Below are 21,372 nucleotides of genomic sequence, written 5' to 3'. Positions count from 1 at the left end.
TCAGAGTACAGCCCATGCACATTCAGGTAACTACTCCACTGGCTCGACACAGTTTGACATTGTCCCTTTGGGAGCAAGCTTTATCTTAATACTATAAACAATGCTTGGCTGGTAAAAAGTGTTGTAAAAGCTTACACACTTATTAATGCAGATTTATGTTCCCTGTTCTTCTCCATAGACTTTGCTTTTCCTAGCCTCTGAAATTTGGGCTCACTTTAGCTCAAAACTCTACCTCTCCCATCAGGGAGGAGGATGCCACCTCTTATGTCTAGACATTTTCTCCTGTATCCTTCAAACTCATACAATATAATTTGGATGGCTCATCAATGGGTGCAGACACCACAGAGTGTTTCTGCACTGTCTCAAGCATTCATAAAGAAGCACAGTCAGTCTCATCATCTTCTCCTGAGTAAACTTTGTGCTGGGGCTGGGAGATAAGTTAAACACTTCTCAAGAGGCTTTTCATGCCTATTTTCTAAAATCCTTTCACAAGAGCAGCATCTCCTGTTTGTACAGACTCCTTGCACAAAGGACAATACAACAACAAACAAGCATATGGAATATATAAGTTATAACAGGAAGTCCTCACAACCTTCACAATGACACCACAAGACATGACTCACTCCTGGTTTGGGGAATGTACACTGTGATCTTAACTTACCTAACGCCAAATATCTCCAACAGAGGAGGGCCCATCCTCAAAGGAATAATCTCTGTTGAGAGCTCTCCACAGACAGACAGACAGAAGAGACTGTAACTGAAGGGGTCATTGATTATGCCTTGTGCTTTGTTTTATTCTGTTTATTTGCCTTTTTCTTTGGTAATAACAGTATTACTAGTTAATAACTGTGACTATCTGGCTTATCTTTAATCATGGGCAAGAAACCAATCTGACTTCTGTGCTGTGTGTGCCTGCATATGGGGGAAGGGGAAGGGGGAAGAAACATAAGGAAAGATGCCTCATACCTGAACTAGCTTGAAGGATGATAATCAGATTTGGCTGCCTTGTTTCTACAGGCTATAAATGTTTAGTAATGTCTAAGTACAAAATGACTTGATGCTCAACATCTGAAAGCAAACAAACAAACAAAAATCAAAAACCCGCTCCTTCCCATGCTACCATTCAATCTATGCACAGATAGCAGGAACTGCTGATTGAACCAACAGCTCTAATTAATCTCTCTGGCCTAATCACATTAAAAATTGCCCTTGCAAAAAATAACTTTGGGTACAGTTCATGCTTCCTGGTCCCCTTTCCCTGTTTTCCATGGGAACTCTCTGTTTTGAACTTTCCTTCACGCTGCTCTGTTCTTAGAAAAGCTTGTGTCCTGCCTTCCCATAGCCTTCTAAACAAAAACACTCCAGGAACCCACTAATAACCATCTTTACTGACTTGTTCTGTTCCACAGTTTGAACTGTTTGAATTGTTACTGTACTCTGAGTTTTCCAACAAAGGTGCAAGTCTTTAGAAATTACATGTATGTAAATGGCTGTTGAGAGTATATGAACTTGCTTTTGTTAACAAGTTTTAGCAGACTCCTTAAAAACAATTCACATTCCTAGAGGTCTGCAAACCACAAACTAAAAATCAGGCTCTAATATAGTACAGGAAGACAAAGATGTCACATGCGCATCTAGCAAAGATAGCTTTAAAGGGACTTCTTGTATAAGATGGAAGATTATTCTTTTTTGGCAAAAGAAAAATTAACTGAGAAATGGCAGGGGACCTGAAATTGTTTGTGAATTCAGGACAGATTCAGTTCATAGTTATACGGGGTGAAGGGAGGAAGAGAAAATATATTCTGTACAAGGTGAAACAAAAGAGTTGCAAGAGTTAAATAGCCCCATAGCAAACTGTCTAATTCTAGGTCACAACTGTAATCCACCATTTTCATTTTGCTGAAGAAACCCAGAACATTTCTTTGGGGATGAACGCAGGTTTTTTTTTTTTAATGTCTCCCCCCTGAATACAAAAATATTATTCTCATGTCTCTGGTGATAGCATTCTATCTCACAGGTTAGCACTGTTCTTAACATGGTCCTAAAGCTTTCAAAAGTCTTCAATGAAAGCCAAACACCAAGAACAACATTTGCTATTAACAATGATCATTCTCATCCCCTCACTCAAATTTTCCAAGTGCTGTATGATAATATGAAAAATATAAAAATATTCAATAAAAACTTTTACGAACAGGTAAAATTCTTTTTTATAGATAAGCATAACCACAGATCCTATAGGAGAGAATGGAAACCACAATACTGAATACGGGATTTATATGGATCATTCTGAAAAGACCCTTGGAAAAAAAATCATTCAGATACTTTTTCAGAGTGGTAAACAAACGTTAGAGATTTCATGCAAGGTGAAAGGCTTGGCTGCTAGAGTCCAGACGAAGAACTGCCACCAGCTGATAACAGATACAACATTAAAATCCATAAAAGACCCAATAGGTAAGGGTAAATGAGTAAGAAGACAAGGTTGCGGGATAAGTTGATAATAAGTCCCATTTACTTTGTTTTATTTGCAATCCCATTTATATCTCTGCACTTGAGTTTGGCTATTCCTAGAAAATAACGAAAACAAATTGGCTAGTTCTGCTTTACTTTTTCACTTTTTCTTATCAATATTCTTACAAGGCAGTCACTGTTTTAGCACAGAACAAATAATGTATGCTTTGACATCTCTAAAACAGATTAAACACATTTATTCTCCAGTACTCCTCTTACATGCATCTTTCACAGCTACCATCAGCTTCATAGCTTCCAGCAATGGAAATGCTAACATATCTAAAAATACGGGCTTACTTACTGAGCATTTGAAATACAACCACGATTTGATAGCTGATGTCGAAAATTTCCTTCCTTCTGACAGCCAGCCTTTAAATAACAGGATCTAATTTCCCCTTTAGAACACATAGAGAAAAGAAATCAGTTAAGTGATGCGATCATTTGTTTTACACATAAAACTTACCAAAAATGTATCTTAGGTCAGGAACATTAAGATAGATAGATTTCATTTTGGAAATTACGCTTCTTTTAAAACTTCAGAAAACAAACTAACTCTCAAACAACTGGAAACCTGAGATGAATCAAAACAGAAATTACGATGAAGATCTGATTCCTTTTCCCAGTGCAGAGCATGAGACTCCATGAGAGCAAAGAAAGGGAACCCTACTGAAAAGGGGATCTAAATAAATAGATTTGCTACAGGCTTATGTGCTCTACAGTCATTTATAGGTATGTGAAATAAACGTAAAGCCCATCTACCAACATAAGTTCATTTTAAAATGCAAAATTATTAGAATTTTTCTTTCTATTTGCAGAGGTGAGGTCAGGAAGAGCAAAGCAGTGACAAATTAAGCTAGAAGTACAGCCACTGCTACTCTCCCCTTGCACACCTAATGAACAGTACAGGGGCACTGCTTGTTAAGCCAGAGGTCCTGCCATTGCCGTGTTTGGCAGTTGCTCCTAGCCCCACAGCACACTAGGAGCTGAAAGGCCAGCGAGAAAGGGCAGAAAAGAAAACATCTCTGGGGTCACGAACCCAGCTACCACAGGTATTCCTTCCACGCTGCTTTTGAGGGCAGCTTTAAGGGAAATGAGGCTTTTGGGACTGCTGCCATTTAGAAGTGTTTGGCCAGTACCTCACAAGGCACTACATGGAGTTCAATCCACCACCTGCTATATTACAGCTTCGACCTCTAGGAATAGCTGTTAGGCAGCTGCATTCCAGGCACAGAGGCAGGCATTCAGAAAGACTAGTTCACTCATTAATTCTCTTGAAAGAGGTAGCAGACCATGACTCTGAATGAGAGCAAAGCCAGTGTTATCAGAGATGGTTCAGTCTGAGCCAGCAACTATTCACATTCAGCTGAAGGATACAGCAGTCAAAAACCAGAACATTTTGCCTAACCATCCCTGTGCATAATTTCCTGTCAGGCAGAAAATGCCATGGGTTCTTCAGCAAAGATAGGCCTAATGCTGCATTTCTTGAAGGTGATGTTTGGAAGACAGATCAAACTTCTGGCAGATATGGCACTGTGCAAACCTCAGATTTGAGATGGTTCCCGCTGTACTTTGAACTCTCCGGTTAGTTCTGATCTGACTTGAAAGCACTAAGCCATTTTCTTTTGCGCACACAGGAAACATCATCAGTAACAGACAGGAATAGAAATATCTTTATAAGGAGTCTAAGATTTATTTAGGAATTCCTTCCTTCACACATTCTAATTATTCCAACTCACCGTTTTCATCTATGAACACATGCATTGCATCCACGGATAGCTCATCTTGTACAGATGCCTCAGGTCCACTTATTACTTGCAAGACAGAACTATCTTGCTGAGAAGTTACCCGGTAGATAATCTGCCTTTGCCTGTTGCCCTGGTAACTTGACACAAAAATGTTTCAAAACTACTATGAGGAACTTTTTTCTTGTTCTCAATAAGACAAAAAGAAAGAGAAGTTAATTAAAAGTTTATGTCATTTCTACTCAGTGAAACAAAACAGCTTACATCACATCTTTGAAGTACAAAATTGTAAAGTAAACTGGCCTTACAGTGCTGCAAATTTGGCAGGCTCTGGTAGCACCGGACTAGTACTAGCACGATCTTGGCTTTGTACATCTGATCTTTCCTGTTTAGGAAGTTGCTCACAGTGCTTTTCTGTTCCCACCATTTCTTCTTTTCTCTCTATCGTCTGGCTATCTGGAAAACAGGGCAGTGAAGTAGAGCCACTCTCCACAGATGACCATCAAGAGTTTTGTTCATTAACATCTGAACAAGAACATTTTAAAGAGGAAAGCTAAACACTGCAGCATTTACCCATTTTATGAAATCCATTAAAATAACGTAAGCAATATAATCATAGAAATCTGGATGAGGAGGGATCCTGACTTAGGAAGGCTATGTGAAAGGGTTGTTTCAAGCAGAGATGATGAAGCAACAGATAAATGACAGACAATTATGCTTTGCTTCTTCTATTATTCCAGAGGGAAGCAATCTGTCTCTGATCTATAACAGTAAGAAGCTGCTCCCCTGGAGGCCCTAATTGGTTCCCTAGCTGGGTATACTGACAGAGGAAAAGCAAAAGCACTGGCCCATTCGCCTGCCGCAAGAGGAAAAGCAACACCTTCAAAGAAACAGAGCTCTAGTACAGGAGAGCAGGTAACTGCCTAATGCCCCTTCCCTACCCCCTCAAGCCTGATGCAGGATAAAGAACAAACTGGCTAAATGATTTCACAGTAGATTTTGCGTTTGGAAAGTACTGAACTATAGGTTTCAAAATACACATAACTGATCTGTCCTGATTCTACTATTCTGAATGCATCAATTACATTACCTCATTGCACATACCTAAGATTTACTTATATGTGTATAATTTTCTACTGGTAGTCTCTTTCAGTTATTAACATTCACGTTGAACAGGAAATATTTTGCAACCTTGCTTTGACTGTAAGCTGAAAAAGTTATCAGTTAGGATTTGAAAGTGCATCTAGGTTTCATCACCACCATAAGCAGCCACACAATTATATGCCTTAAATGAAAAAAGTTGGGTTTCATTGTGCCTGACAGAGATGCTGCAGTGAGCCCTGTAGCTTCTTGTACTTAGCAAGGTGTACTGAAATGTATTCACCCAGACTTCTTGCACCTCTGCTGTTTAAATACCTTAGAAATTTAATCATCCTAACCTGCAAGAGTCACCAATAAGAAAACAGCGTTGTCATAGCTAAGGTGGTCTAACGATAAAACAGATTCCAGGCTTGTGCAGAGACGTAATACCTTTTATTAGATCATCTGATATCACTGAAAAAAGCAGACAAGCTTTTGGATGCACAGATCAGCTGATCTAACAACACACCACTTCTACAAACAAATCTACCTTCCTGAGTTAAGACATCTCTATACCAGTTTCAGTTCACAGGACACACCTCTCTAATATCCTAAAATCTCAGGCACTTGCACAAATTCCTTAGCTTTGCCACACAACCAGTGCTTATTGTAGACACTTGCGCTTAGTTTTTGGAAAAATAATCCAGTGGAAAAATCCAGTTTTGGAAAAAAAAGATCAATTTTTTGGAAAAAAACAATGCATAAGAACCATTTTAATTGTGCCATTGCATCTTGTCCCTACAGGTCTTAGCCCTAATGCAAAGTACAACAAGCAGCACCAAACCTGAAGAACCTCATCATGGCCACAGACGGTAACTAGATGTCTAACAAGCCAGGGTACTAGAAGTAAGAGAAGGCAGGCAGTAAAGACACCACACAACTCTTACTTGAAATAGCAGTGTTCCTTCAGCTTCCATGAGGAAAAATCTCTCTACAATCCTAGCAATGTTCTCAGTCTCTCGCTCTCTTTCTGCAGAGCATGACAATCATGGATTCTGATTTCCTGTGCAATAAGTATAATAAGCATAAGTTTGTTCAAGGGAAATCTTCCGTATCCTGTTGTGCATGGACACAAAATTCTACGCGTGCTCCAGATCTACTTTCTCCTACTTAAGAAGCGTGTGGGTGGGCTGGGTTTTTTTTTTTCTTTCCTAATTAAAGATTTAAACTCCATATTAAGCAAAAACTGTGCCTTATTTAACTGTGGCATTACTGAAGCATCCCCATAATCATGTAGCTGTACCTGAGGGAGGCGAAGGAGCCATAAACACCTAATCGTAATCATCTTCTTAAAGACTTGGGCTATTTAAGCACGAAAACAATTGATAGTGATCAGAAATTTTGGTTTTAATAATCTAATTGGTCCCATATTCCCTAAAACTGGCTGCAGGGCTAAAGCAATTAAAAAGATTTTATAATTTGATTATTCAGTGGCTCTAAAAAATGCCTCTCTCTTTTCTACTCCAAACCACAAGCATTTCAGAGTTCTTCCCCCTGCAGTGGTAAAGAGTCATAATAACAATAACAACATACATAGTACTGTTTCTTATAGGTTTTATATGCCAATCAAACAACATAATGGTGATGAGTACTTCTAGCAATGGAAAGATAGGCCATGATGGGTTTATGACTGGTTTTCATGATTCTTACTCATTTTCTTCCAAGTGACTTACACCCTCAATAGTTAAATGGAGATAGAGGTGTCTAGACTAGGCGCACTCTGCCACGGTATGTAATGAGCTCTACGTCAGGAAAACACTCCTTGCATGAAAATCATGGTGGTAAAGCTCAACTTTAACTTAAAAATATTTTCCAAGAGTAAAGGAAGAGCAAAGGCACAATATGTCAGTACATCTGCACCTTCACTGTGGCCTTTGCCAGACCTATTAGTCAGGATCACTGCTCCACGTACCTCTGAGGTACGCATGGCTGGCTAGCAGACACCTCAAGTACAGACCTGGGCTTAGCAACTAACTTCATAATTTATCTCAGCATTATACTCCCTGTGACTAGAATCTGTTTGGTGGAACCATCAAGATTCATGGCTAAACCAGGCTTGGGGAAGGGTGATTCAGAAGAGTCCTGCACAAACAGCTGAGTCTTGGTCCGTACACCATTTTCATATTTTGGTTAAGCATAAGATGCATCACTTAATTATCCTGGTAAAACCCCTACCAACATAAACATATTTCCTATATGGGAATAAAAGACTTCCCTGTAAGCACTTTTAGCTTTACCTACACTAAAGGGTTTTAACAGCATAGCAACATTCTAACATTAGAACATAACACACCAATGCTGCCAAATGAGCCTCTAATTTAAATACAGTCCCACTGCCAAAAGTTTCCTGTGCTGTGTAACCTTTTCTGTGTAACTTTGTGAAATTGATTTTAGGTATCCCAAATAACTTGTGTAGATAATAAGCCTTTGGTCCACACTAGGATGATGCTGAAAGAGGTTTTACAGTTTAAATGAAGCAGCCTTTGTGCATACAATAATCATAATACTGACAGCTGGTTACCCCAACTTTAAAGTTACCTTATTTTATTAGGTAATTAGAATGAAATTTTTTTGCACTGTGACATTTCTCCAAATCTTTTTTTCTACTTTCTACTCTTTTCTCCAGTCTACCAGACTTCTTCCCGTGGCTTGTACTTGCATATCTCTACCCTAATCTCCACAAACCATTCTTGTAAGTTAAAATGCCACTGTCGTCACAATTTCAAATGCCATCTGGTTTGAAATCTGGTCAAGCAGAATTGAGCTAATTAAGCCTGAGTCTCTTCTGCTCTTTAATTGCTCTGCTGCAGAATCTGCTCCTTTCAACAAAACTATGTTCCTCAATAGAAAGTTTCATCTTAAAATCTATCTGTTGCTCATTTGGTTGCAAAGACAACTAGTTTCAAATCTCTCTACATTCTTCTCAGTACCTCACATGAAACAATAGCTTTAAATGGCATGATCTGTCCCATTCATATCTCTGGAGAATACAGGACAAAAAACAATGTTTTAATTGACATTCCTAACCCTTTCTTCACTGATTGCTTCAGCACAAACATCTAACTGATATACTTTATCCACAATCCTAAATTGCCTATTAGTCCCCAAATAATTAAAAGAAAAATCTAACATTAAAGATGGGCACCCAGCAGAAGACAGCAGTTCAGGAACTGCTGTAGAAATTCAGTATAGGCACTGGAAAAGCACAGGGGAGCAGAATGTTAATCCAGAAGCAGTAGGAAAAACTAGTGATACTGACTGATAACAGGATAGGGAGACTTAAGCATAGAAGTGACTTGCTCAAAATAAGATTATTAGGCTCACAGCAGAGCTACAGAAATAAAAGCAAGGTTTCTGAGGTTACACGTAAGTAGTCTAATCATTAAACCTAACAATTATATGTCAGAATACAAACCTCCGAAATACCCTCAAAACTTTTTTACAGATATCAGCCTGCCCTTGAACATACTATTACGTCTTTGATTTAAGGACTGAAATTTTAAAAACTCAGTCTGTCAAGCTTTACACATTGAGCATCAGATGCAGAGAACTGAGCTCTTCACCCCATTTTCCTCTGTCCAAAGGGGGGCATCAAATGCCACATAGTCCCCCTCTGGCACTTGGAATTAGAGGGGACAGAACACTTAGCAGGGTTTTGTGCTGAAGGTGCTACTTGGTTAGCAGCAAATTCCCCTGCTGTAGCCTTACATTATGGCTGTTACTTGGATAGGTGACTCAATGCACAAGACCCTTCTCCTCCTTCGCTGTATAGGAGCTCTCTTTCTGATATGGCGGGGGGGGGGGGGGGGGCAGGACAGGGAGGACGAGGAATCTAAAAATACCCGTAGAAGTATGTTTTAGCTTTTTATAGGAGAAGGATAATTGCTTGGGATCCAGAAGAACTCACTCAAGGTTGTGGTTTGTGCACTGCCCAGAATGATGAGTACCTTTTCTAAAAAGAGTCTGCAAAACATCTAAATTCAGGCCAAGCAGTTCTGGTTTCTGCTCTTCCCCGCAGGTCCCCACCACTCCCATGACTGGTTTTGTTCCCCAGGTGATAACATTATCTGTCCTAGATTCCAAGTCAACTGTGTCAGAGGAGACAGTACAAGAGCCTTTGCCCTGCATAAATCTGATGTACAGCTGCTCTTACTCAGCTGCAGACATGTCAGAGGAGCCAAAAGCATAGCAATAAACCTGGCTTTCTCTTAGCCTCTCAAAGACTGAGGAAAATTTGCAGTTGCCCTTCAACAGGCTTTCATTATGTGGGTGGTAAAAGTTTGATTCAAAACTGAAAGGACATTGGCCTGAAAGTCATTTTTAGCAATGGTGTCAGTGGTACTTTCTCACGATTTAAAAGAGATGGGGTGGTGACAGAACAGCTCTTAGACAGCTTTTTTATGTACCGTATTTTAACGCATTAAATCTGGCATCCCTGGTGGGGTTAAGCAAGGCTCTTAATTTCCTTGTATTGCATTTTACTGAGCTGTCTATTGGCAAGGGCTTTTGCGGTCAAGACAATATATCTTCTGCTTCCACACAATTCACAAGCGTGTGAAGTAAGCATACATAAAGAATCAGCTCTGACATTCACTCACTTTCAAGACTGTTCTGATTAGCAAGTTTCCTTGCCTTCTCCAAATTATGCAAAATATCAGCTTTCTTACACCAAGCTCTGAATACATAGCTTTTCAGGAATTTGCCAAGTTTCTCGCATTTCCTAATATACACATCTGGGCAGGGCACTTCATGCTCATTTGCACCAGACATCTATTATCAGCCTTTGCCAATTAAGTGGTTTGCAAGGTTAAAAGAACAAAAAACAAACAATCTCCTCCCTCAAAACCTCTGGCACATAGCTTGACTTGCTGTATATTCCCCCCCCACACCTGTTTTTTTTGAACTAACACTTTAATGTGGGAATAATATTTATTCAGATTTGTTCTAAAATGCTATTGTGATAAAGTAGATTTGTAATTGCAAGGCTGTAAACAAATTAGAGGTTTTCTCATTCCTAAAATCAAGTGCTACTTTGGGGAAGCAGCCAGTAATGACAGTAATTTGTTTTAGCAAGCAGCACATTCTGACTTGACTAGAAAATTTCTACTTGCTTTTAAAAATAACTGCCTTCGAACAACTCTTTTCAGCTTAAAAAGTTCAGATTCAATCTCCTTTTTCCCACAGCACCAGTACAATGAGGTCCAGGAGACACCACGCAGTGACAGAAGTCACAGCTTCTGTTCATGTTCTTGAGTGCTCTGGTTTTCCTGGTCCCGCTCCTTTCCCAGGATGACACAGGCTGGGCCGGCATCAGCTCAGCCCACCCTAGAAACAAGCAGGACAGCTCAACTATGTACACATGTAGCTTAATTTCACAGCCTTATAAATATAGACTTAAGAGCAGGAAATTCAGTCCTAGTCACTTAAAGTATCGGATTGGTTTGAGGGAAAAATCAGAATCCTCATGTTTCCTGAGGACCATGGATTTGGGTAAAAAGAATTGTGTTTGCTAGATCTACAGCCTAATGACTACACACACATTAATGAAGTTTGGGAGGGAGGGGGAGAGTGCCATTAGTGTGGAATCTATGAATTTATCATCTGATCTATTCTGGTCACTTGCTCCTTTCCTTTATGTAGTTAGTCTTCCGTACTCACAAGGATACTTGTCTGAAAGCCATTTATAGATTAGCTACACTTTTTTAGTTACCTCTGAAATGTTATCAGTTCATTTGGGCATCTGTCTTTTCCAGCTAAGTCACATCACACAGAAGTCAAATTCTTATGAAAATATTCTTTTTGTTTTGGTTGAGGTAGCAAAGATCCCCATACGCTAGCAACAGAGCAGCCTTGCTCTGTTGTATGAGGAGCGCAGGGAGGCAGCTATTGCATCTGTTTGAACCTTGGCGGGCACAGTGCCCAGGAAGGGGCTCTGTCTGGGCACTGCGAGGGACAGTTGCTCAGCAATGGATCACCTGAGGAGGCCCAAGTCAAAAGAACAATTGCTCAGTACGTGCCTTAGGAAACCACAGAGTATGGACTGGAGCCAGCTGGGCAGACTGATAAACTAGATAGAGCACAGTAGAAACTAATCAGCAGAACAAGCAGTCTGAGAAGCAGAGATGGGTAAGATTAGACTGACAGATCAGAAGAAAGGCAGCAAGTCTAGGAGAAGCAAAATTTGACTAAGGAATGGACAGGAGGTGAATTATAGGAGAACTGAATACAAGCTGAGGGGAGGCAATGCCTTTAGGTGAGCTAAACAGAGTGGAAAAGACTAGAAAAGCAACAGAGCAGGGACTGCCAAGAAGAACAGAGGAAAAGACAAGAGAGAAGTAATATGGAAAGGAATGCAAGTAGGGAAGTAGCACAGGAGAGAAATAGTGTGGCTAAATAGAAAAGGGAAGAACAGGAGAAGAGAAATCACAAAACTAGAAATATAAAATGGAAGGGAAAACGGACACAAGTGAAAGATGGAGCCAGACAAGCATGTAGTACATTTGATAGGACAGATAGGAATAAATAGAATTAGGAAAGGAAGAGTGAAAGGCAAATGGAATCTACAGGAAAACAAACAAAAATAGATAGATCAAAATAAATAGATAAAAATATCTACTTAGTTTTTCTTAACAAGGTAAAAACCATGACATTCACAGTTGTTTTTTAAAAAGGTAACAAATTTTGAAGCCAGTTGTGAACTTTTTTGTGCAATGAGAGGTTCCTGAGGTAGCCAGGGGAGAACAGCTATACTAGAGCCTATCCTTGGAATATGGATACAATTCTAAAACAAGAGCGAAACGGTTTTGCTGAGCTCCATTAAGTTCCTCCTGTTCACTGGAAAACAGGCTATTTAGATGCTTCCCCTCAGGCGGTTTTAGAATATACATTAGTAAGGAATAACTTGTTATAGGATCTCAGGCAAATGGGTAACGTTTTGGAGAAGGGGAAGAAGTGGGTTGTCGTATTTCACTTTGGCCCACACCTTCTGAAATAGGAAATTGCACTGATCACTTGGCAAATCCTCTGGGATTCTATACACCTTTACTGCATGTTATCTTATACCTTCAAGGAACAGTTCTGCCAGTTTTATCTAGAGTTGATAAGGCAGTTAAAAACAATATTCTTTGATAACAGAAAGGAGGCACAGGGGAAGAGAATTAACAAAGGTGACATCAAGAACAATACAAATTAGAACAGGTCTATCTATAGGAACGTTATAAATTGCAGTGCATATGTTTTTAAAATACCTGTTTGAGATTTTCTTGAATAGTAAATGCAAGTCCTTTCAATTAAATGGAAACTTGCAGAGAAGATAGATAAACCATTCTTCATGGTTTTCACTGAAAACAACCCCCAAACTTTCTTCCTTAAAACACATATATTTTCATTTTAAGCAACTAAAAATCAAAACTCTTACCTACTAAGAACATATTTATGTTTTTTTTTTAATTATAAACCAACCACAACCGACCAGGAATCACCAACGACAATTCTAGCTTTTTAAATACTTGCAGAAACACAGAAGACTTCAACATGCCTCTGAAAAGATGGGCAAGAGCAGGTGCAACACTACAGCTATACTGATTTTTGTAAGAATTTTTTTCAGTTTGCCAACAAACCAGGCCTTCCAAATGAAAGCTACTCTAGTGCGGAATATTAATCACCTACTTGACCCTCACTCGGTTTAGCGTAAGATTTTTCAAAGAGTTTAAGAAACTAAAAGTATTTAGAAACTGCAGTTGACACTGCACACTGTTCCACTAAAACTGTTTGTCCCACCCAACCCAGCCCTTCCCTAACCCTTTAAATAAAGCTGTCCCCTTGGAATTTGCCCTACTGCAGACCAGATTAAGTTGCCACAAATAAAGTAATTAGTCCCGACTTGCTTATTCCAAGAGTTGTAAATCATGCATCATACCTCCAACAGGACCGTTTTCTTTTGTAGTCTCCATTTTGACAGTGGATGGATTGGATGCCTTCATTTTTGAGGTATTGATGGACTCGAGGAGGGAAACAAACTCTAGAAAGTTCGATTCATTGGGCACCTGTCCTTCTTTAGCTTCCAGATCAGATTTAGAAGTTGGTAAGGTCTTTTCTTTGTCAGTCACCTCCACGCAATTCTTACTCAAAAGAACGTCTGTCCCACTGTCTACACTCAGCACTCGAATGTGCCTCTTTTCATGCGCAGTTCTACAGGACTGCGGATCTAGGTTCTGTTGATCTTCTTTAGAATTGAAAGCCACGACCTGCATATTTTCAGAAGCATTCTCCTCATTTGGATCTGAATGAATGTTAGTTTCTAAAGGAGTATTGGCTGGATTGCTGTGCTCCTTTACTGCATTGTCTGGATCACCGGATTCATAGCCAGAACACTGTTTGGATGAGAGATCTGCCTTTAAAACTTCTAGAGTTCTTTCACTTCCACTGACTCCTGGACAAGTCTTACCTTTATTGTCATCAGACAAATCAAAAGTTATAACAGGAATTCTGAGCTGTTCATTAGTTTGTTGACTCTGTTGATCTGCTGTAATTATGCTAGAGCTGAGGGCTGAGCTTGTTCTCTCAGTACCCAGAGCCTTTAGATGGACAGAGCCTGCTAGGTCACTGAAGGTGTTTGGTGTACTACTCATTGTGATAACAATTTTAATGGGCTCACATAGTTGGTCTCCAGGAAGAGAGTTGTCAACAACAGCAACAGCAGTCTCACTGTCCGAGCAGTCAAGGTCCTCATTGGTATTATCAGCATTACACAAACTATCCACATGGTCGAGATCTTTGGTTGCAATGGCATTGCAATGTGGGCAGCTACGAGTAAAGCTTGCCTGGGGTGATCCATCTGGCAATTTCTCTGTTTTGTAACTTTTTGGATTACTCAAGTGGTCTGAAATAACTGAATTTTCACTGTCCCATGGCTCCAAAGGAACTCCAGTCCTTAAAATGTCACCCTGTGATGGAGAAACACTGGAGAAGATTTTAACTACATCCCTGTCCACAAGAATATCTTGTGATCCATGCTGTCCAGCTGACTGTCCCTTCTCTCCTTTTTCATTCATTCCATTACCAGAACGTGTTTCCATAGCAGCTGGTTTTGCCATTATTGCTGATGTGGTGGAACCTGAAGCAGAGGCTGTAGAAACGGGTACTATATCTGCTTTGATACAGGGTGAGGTAGATGAAATCGGTAGTGCAGCCTGGTCTTCTAATACGGTAACCCCTAACATAAACACACAGGAATTAGGCCCCACGCATAGAAACATTGTGTATTTCTGAGCTACAACCTTTTGCTTTTGAGTAGCAAGAACTGTTGAAGAGCAGAGTGAAGGAAGCACAAAGTAGATGATTACAGTAATTCTAAAGCAAGGATCTTAATGGTTAGCTAGATGTGAAATACTATGAAAGTAAGCAGAGAAGTATTGATACTGCTTTAGATGAGAATAAACATCAGAATGGTTAAACGAGCCATTTTATTGTGATGATAAATAGGAATTAGTGTTTATGTGAAGTTGTGCGCATACTGTAAACCTGCTATTAAGACTACGTACTGAGATCAAAAGGGTGCTCACATGTATGAAAGCTGCTGTTCTAGCCTGTACCTGGAACCCTTTCACGTGAAGACAGGTCTAGCAGCATGCCTATTTAATTTAAATAATCAGAATAACCACTTCTTTCCAAAAAACAGTCTAAAATGTTTTACATAGACATATTCATACTTAGGGACAGAAGGAAAAAAAAAAAAAAGCCAGTGTGGCAAAAGTTAGTTACAACACCTAGTGCAACACCTACCTGCTCCCATAGGATATAGTGACTGACCTTCACAAAACAGAAGAATCATGAAATACGCTGAGACATCTCGACCACTGCAACTGTAGGCAGAGCAAGGTTGACTGGGAATGTCTATGCTAATGAGCTAAGGGTCATTAACAGTAAGAGGAGTCTACAGTCAGATGATGTTTAAGGGCTTTAAGATAATGAGCTGAGCTGCGGCTTCCTGTTTCAACACCTTCCAGATGGCACAGACCTTTCCAAGAACGTGGGAGGAAGGTTTATTCCATCTCCTCGTATCAAAACAGGAAAGCTGCCTGCACACTCACCAAAATGTTGTGGCCCAAAGAGTTTGGCTGACAGCTGAGAAAACTTACTCGGCTAGAATTCCTTTCAAATTATTTTCCTGAGCTTCTCCACAAAGCTCCTAACATTGGGCATGACAGAACCTGCCGTACGGTCTTGTGTGCCTTTTTTTTTTCCCTGTGGTAAATTAGTGTTTAAACAAAAGTTTAAAAGCGTTTGTAAAGCCTTCAAGATACCTTTGAGGTCTTCAATAGTTTCACGTGTTGGCAGCTCCTAAAAAGTAATAAACCGCACAAAATTAGTATGGTTTTGTATTAAATACTGCTAGGAAAAAAAAAAATCAATGCAATAGTCATCTAATCAGAGGTTAATTATAGTATGGGTAAGTTGCTAAACATTACTGAAATTTGGACATGTACCTTGCACAAAATGCTGGGAAGGGGACGGAGGAAAAAGAGGAAAGGGGGAGGAAGGGAGATGATTATTGAACAGTCATGCTCCAAATTGCATCACTGCAACTAGATTTGTGATGCTTGAGGAAGGAAAAAAAAAAATCTATGATTTTATAAAATAGTCTGCAGTCCCTAATCCAGGTGTTGTTTTGTTTTGGGTTTTTTTTTTTTTTTGGGGGGGGGGGGGTGATCATTAAGGAACAGAATGCATTCATCTGTTTCCCTGTTCCACTTACATGTTTCCAAACCACTAAACAGAAAAGTGCTCTCTCCAGCACTTGGCAGCAATTTCTCAGTAAAAAAACTAGAGGGGAAATCCATTAAATTATCTTAGAATCATTCTTAGAATCATTTACTTTGCAAGGAAACTCTTGAAGTCATTTAGTCCAACTCTCTCCCCCGCCCAACACACAGATACACACACACTCAAAGCAGATTGTTAGAGCAGGTTGCTCAGGGCCATGTCCAGTTAAGCGCTGGATATGTCCAAGGAGGGAGACTGTACAACCTCTCCCGACAACTTCTCGCAGTGTTTAACCGCCCCTATGGTAAAAAAATTTCTTTAGATCCAGATGAACTTTTCTGTGTTCCAACTTGTCTCCACTGCTTCTTGTCCTGTCACTGTGCACCTCCGAGAAGAGTCTGCTCAGTCTTCTCTACACACTTCTGTCAGGTAGCTGGAGGAGACAGCAGTAAGCTCTCCTTTTAGCCTTTGTAAGGCTAAAACATTTCATCAGCCTGCCCTTATACATTAGGTACCCTTTTCCCCAGTCATCTTGGTGACCTTTGCTGATTCACTCCAGCACGTCAGTGTCCATCTTGCACTAAGGGGCCCAAACCTGACACAATACTCCACATGCATACTTCAGCACTCCAAACTGAATGGATCAAACTTATAACTAGAAAAAAAGTTATTGGGAAAAATTATTGTGCCATTTCCTCTCCTCTGGCTGACAGGCACAAAAACCAAGAGGAAATAATAAGCATCTCCTGCAAACTCATGACAGCATGCTAGCGGCAAGGAGAGAAGATTAGGTGACCAGACCTGACCTACACATAAGTGAGAGACTAAAACAAGATCCCAAGGAGAAATGGGTTTGCAGAGGTAGACCAGACAAAAACCAGAATACTGGAGGGAGTGAGACAGAAACAAGGCGAAAAATATTTTACCTGATAAAAGAAAATTGTTAATGTCTGTGAATCATACAGATGCTACAAAAAGGTAAAACCACTCGAGAAAACGAGGAAATAATTCTGATTCAGACCAAGGTTTAAATAGTTTGCAGTAAATAGGGAGACAAAGGCAGGGGAGGGGAAATGAAGACAAAGAAAGATCAAAAAGCTACTTATTCAGAGATCACTAACCATCCTCTGCACTGAATGAGGCAGGAATCCTGTAGAAAAAATAGCACGGGATCATATAATTAAAGATTTTATCACAATATACATGGGGAGCAGCTTAAGGCTACACAGACAGTGTTCATTCTGTTTCTTAATTCTTGAATATTTGACTCTTCATGCTTCTCATGACTGTTTCTTATTATTATTTCTTTAATATAACATGTACGTGCATCACCTTCATCACTTTATACACTTTACTGATTTACAAAGTATGACCAATGGCATACAATGCATGTATGTTTTAACCTCATGAAGACACCTCCTGAATTTAAATCACATTTTTTTATGCTTTGTATAAATGCTCAAGAGATGTGTGAGGTTCATTTTATGAACATAAATCTAGTTACGCAAAACAGTTATTAATGCTCCAAGAGTAGATCCCTTCTGAGGCAATGACAGACTGCCCTGATTGCATTAGCAACACACAGACATTCCCTTTTTTCACTGTATGCAAGCCCCTCCCTTCTCTGAGAGCAGCCATGAACCCCAGGTGCTCTCGGCAAGATTTACAAAGGCGATTTGGTGTCTACAGAGCAGACAGACCTCTCCTGAGGCATACAGAATTAACTACGGCTTTGTAAACCCAAGCTTTGGGGACAAAGCTAAGACCAGCCAACACCAGTTGTATACAAAGTACATCGAGGGAACCACTGCCTACTATTTAGGGGCAGAGCTAAGCTTTTAAGTAATAAGTACCTGACAGTACAGAACTCCACATGGTAAAAGGAAGACACTGCGACAGAAAACAGCATACTAACCATTGCTCCAGACGAGTTCTGGGAGTGGAGAGCCTGTACTCTTGAACTGCTGTTGCTTGTTGGAGTAGAGTCATTTTGGTTGGTCTCAACAATTACACCATTATCTCCCATATTATTGCTGAAACAGGGGGAAAAGGAATCAAATAAAAAACAGAGTAATGCTTCTCACCACAGAGGGTCACAGTGAGTCTGAGGAAGCTGAAGAGTAATAACAGAATGGGAATGAATAGGAAGGACAGCATGATCAAGTGACAGCATGTTTCCTCCCCTCCACTTCTAAAAGAGCCGTGCTGAAAATCACTATAATCCCTTTTGTCATTCTTCTCAAGAAGACTTGCTAAAAATTTTTTTTCCTCATTATAAAATGATTTTGGTGTTCTAGGAAGTAGGACATTGCTATAAGAAATATAATTACATCTCTTCAAACAGATGGAATTTAACAATGGATATATTAGAGGCAGCTTGAAGTAATAAGCATCTCTTCCTTTGTGGATGCATTCTGCTGTACACTAATTATTTCTATATTTATACTAATTTTTCAATGGATATAGACAAATATTTCTGGGCAAGACTTACTAACGAGAACCAATACATATTCTGTTTCTCAGGTGTAATATAACCAAGATTTAGTTGAAAAAAATATCACTGCTACGGTAAAAGAGCAAAAAGTGGGGTTTTTTTCCAAATTCAGTTTTAAAGCACATACAATACAATGGTTTGAAAACTGTTATGCATGATGGACATTATAAAATCATTATAGACATGTATAATCTATAAGATTATTTACCTGTAAGTCTCAGTCATCTTCCCATAAATTTTTTCTGTACTTAGCTGGCTTCAAAAACTTCAAGCAACTTGCCTACTACCAGGGTCTAATCAAAGTAAAACATTTTTTATTTGCTGTTCAAGAGCTAAATAACAGAGCTTTATGTCTAGGACCTCTTAAGAGGAACACACGTTATGTGATTTAACATGCAAGTTTTAAGGGCTACTACCTCTACTTCTCAATCAAAACACAGGCAGGATAATAAAAGTTTGCCTTTGTGTCACTAGCTATTGAACAGGAAAACACTGAGGTTCTGTTTAAATTTCAACAAACCTAGAACAATAGATGGACCTCTTAAATTACTGTATCAGTTATCTGCAAAGCGGAAATAGACGTGTGAGCTGCTGATACAGAGGAATAGCAATGTCACTGCTTGGAGCGTAGCACTGAGTTGTATATAAAGGCACAGAAGAACAGTAGCATAGCTGTATACGGATAAGCTTTCTAATAAACAACTTGCATAGTCTTAACAGTAACAGAGCTCTCGGCAGGGACTGCAAACGCACTAGAACAGCAAAGTAAGTTCACTCACATAGAGCTCTGTTGCTAAACTCTGGCTGGCAGTCACAAGGAAACCCACTCAGTTTAAGCTTTGTTTGGATATCTCAGTGCTGCAGACAGTCTCGTATGTACCTTATTTCAGGATTTTTCACATCAGTCATAGTGTTTGGGAAGACTGAAAGCTGCTTGCCAGCTTCATTTGCTTCTGTGTGACTCAAGCTTGTAAAATCAGCAAGAGGTCTCAATTTTAATTTCCTCCATAGGTTTTCAGTAAACACACAGGAATATTCTATGCTCACATAAATCTGGAAAAATTGAGTACTAATCTTTAGCCCAAAGCTATTTTCCCTTTAATGCTATCTCAGTCTGGAACTTGCCTTATTAACTTTGAGAGTCCATTTGCAGTACAAACACAGTACTTGGCTCCTCATAGACAGAAGAGTCTAAAATACCTACTAAATGCCCACTGAAAAATAAAAGCATCTCCAGCTTTCCCCATGAACAGTACCACAGAAGAATCACTGGCAGTCACAAAGAAGCAAGGGGCGAAGAGACTAACACGTCTAGGTTTGGTCACAGGTAGGGAAATTGCTATAAGCATACAAAGGCAATAGGAGCTCAGGCTTTTAAACCCAGGGCATTAAAGCATTTTCCTGGCCACCAGGTGCAGGTCACTTCCTTCCTTCTTCCCAGTAGGTCAGCACTGCAGGCACTTGCACCACTTTCCTGTAAGTCTCAAGTAATTACCCAAGTTTTTCTTAGAGCTAGAATCCCCCCCAGTTAAGGCAATGCATTACATAGATGGACTTTAGGAACCTCAATATACAATCCATTTACCATTTACATGTGCAATAACATACAGTCTTCAGAAAGCCTAAGCCACAGCACGTTCTAGACACAGCACAGCCCATTCGAGCATCTTAGGGGTGCTGGGTGCTTCCTTGCACCTCTTAGTGACCAGCTGCCTCAGGAGCTTGAGTCTTGCTGAAGCCCTTCTTGGATCTTGCTGGAAAAGGCCTCATCCTAAAAGGACTTACTTCATTACAGAAGAGCCCAGCACTTGATTCTTTCTGATGAAGACAGAGCTCTTCTCCTTGACTCTCAAACTTCTTTAGGTTGGAGGCAACACCAGGAAAAGTTTTCTACTGGTTCCCCAGCACTTAGGCTTCCCTAGAAAACTTGCCCCAGCTCTTCCCCAGGATCTTATATCACTTCCCAGACAGCTCTCTTCCCCTGCCTTCCTCTCCCTCCATCAGGCCCAGCTGCTCCCCGCACCCTCTGGACCAGATGCTACATCACAGGTATGCTGGAGCCACCTAACATAAAAGCACTAAGCAGCTCTTAAGAAGTGCTGCTCCTTACACAACTGTAAGGAGTTTCCTTACAGTCAACAGGTTTCTGCTATGCAAGATCATGGTGCAAACTTTTATCCTTTTATGAAATGTATCAACACTGTGCAATGAAAACCTTACCAACAATTTGAGGGCTGAACTGTGTTTCCTTTTGGGACTCCTGTATCTTTACATTGCCTTCCATTTTTTCTTGAGATCTTTTGTTGAATTACTTCACCTTTATCAAACATAAGATGCAGACGGTAACTGATCACCTTTATTATTGTGAAGAACACTGTCACTGAACTGCAGTATACAAAAACTGTGATGGCATTTGGTGGGAAAGCCTGCAGAAAGGAATAACAAAGAAATCATTATAACAGTATATTTTGAAAAGATGCCACTAAAATTTTCAAAGTCATTTTCAAAACTGTTTTGTTTGTTATTGTCTATTATCTGCACCTCTACCGAGTTTTGCAAACTCAAGTATTGCATCTCGTGTAGTATATTAGAGTACTACTCACCAGCAAGTAGTAAAGATTGGCTCCAATTTCAAACCATTGTACAAGTTTTAGTCTTCTTTTGCCTAGCTATGGATGTTACTCCTTTCTTAACCAAATCAATAAAATCTCACAATCAACAAAC

The 21,372-nt window shown here is 39.8% G+C and overlaps 1 protein-coding gene across 5 annotated transcripts in view; it reads right to left on the bottom strand.

Annotated features, from left to right (window-relative positions):
* Window positions 1-21,372, bottom strand: part of PCNX2 (pecanex 2) — a 171,814-nt gene that overhangs the window by 144,030 nt on the left and 6,412 nt on the right. For all 5 annotated transcript variants that reach the window (XM_068939009.1, XM_068939011.1, XM_068939012.1 and 2 more), the window contains exons 2-8: window positions 20,869-21,074; window positions 18,070-18,187; window positions 15,695-15,731; window positions 13,309-14,604; window positions 4,559-4,706; window positions 4,245-4,390; window positions 2,810-2,903 (exon numbers count right to left, since the gene is read on the bottom strand). In XM_068939009.1, the coding sequence (XP_068795110.1) occupies window positions 2,810-2,903; window positions 4,245-4,390; window positions 4,559-4,706; window positions 13,309-14,604; window positions 15,695-15,731; window positions 18,070-18,187; window positions 20,869-21,074 (2,045 nt within the window). The remainder of the gene's footprint in view (window positions 1-2,809; window positions 2,904-4,244; window positions 4,391-4,558; window positions 4,707-13,308; window positions 14,605-15,694; window positions 15,732-18,069; window positions 18,188-20,868; window positions 21,075-21,372) is intronic.

Source organism: Struthio camelus, chromosome 3, assembly GCF_040807025.1.
Source record: "Struthio camelus isolate bStrCam1 chromosome 3, bStrCam1.hap1, whole genome shotgun sequence".
NCBI classification, from domain to species: Eukaryota; Metazoa; Chordata; class Aves; order Struthioniformes; family Struthionidae; genus Struthio; species Struthio camelus.
Note: the sequence above shows the minus strand (reverse complement) of the source record. Positions and strands in the feature narration are given on the sequence as shown.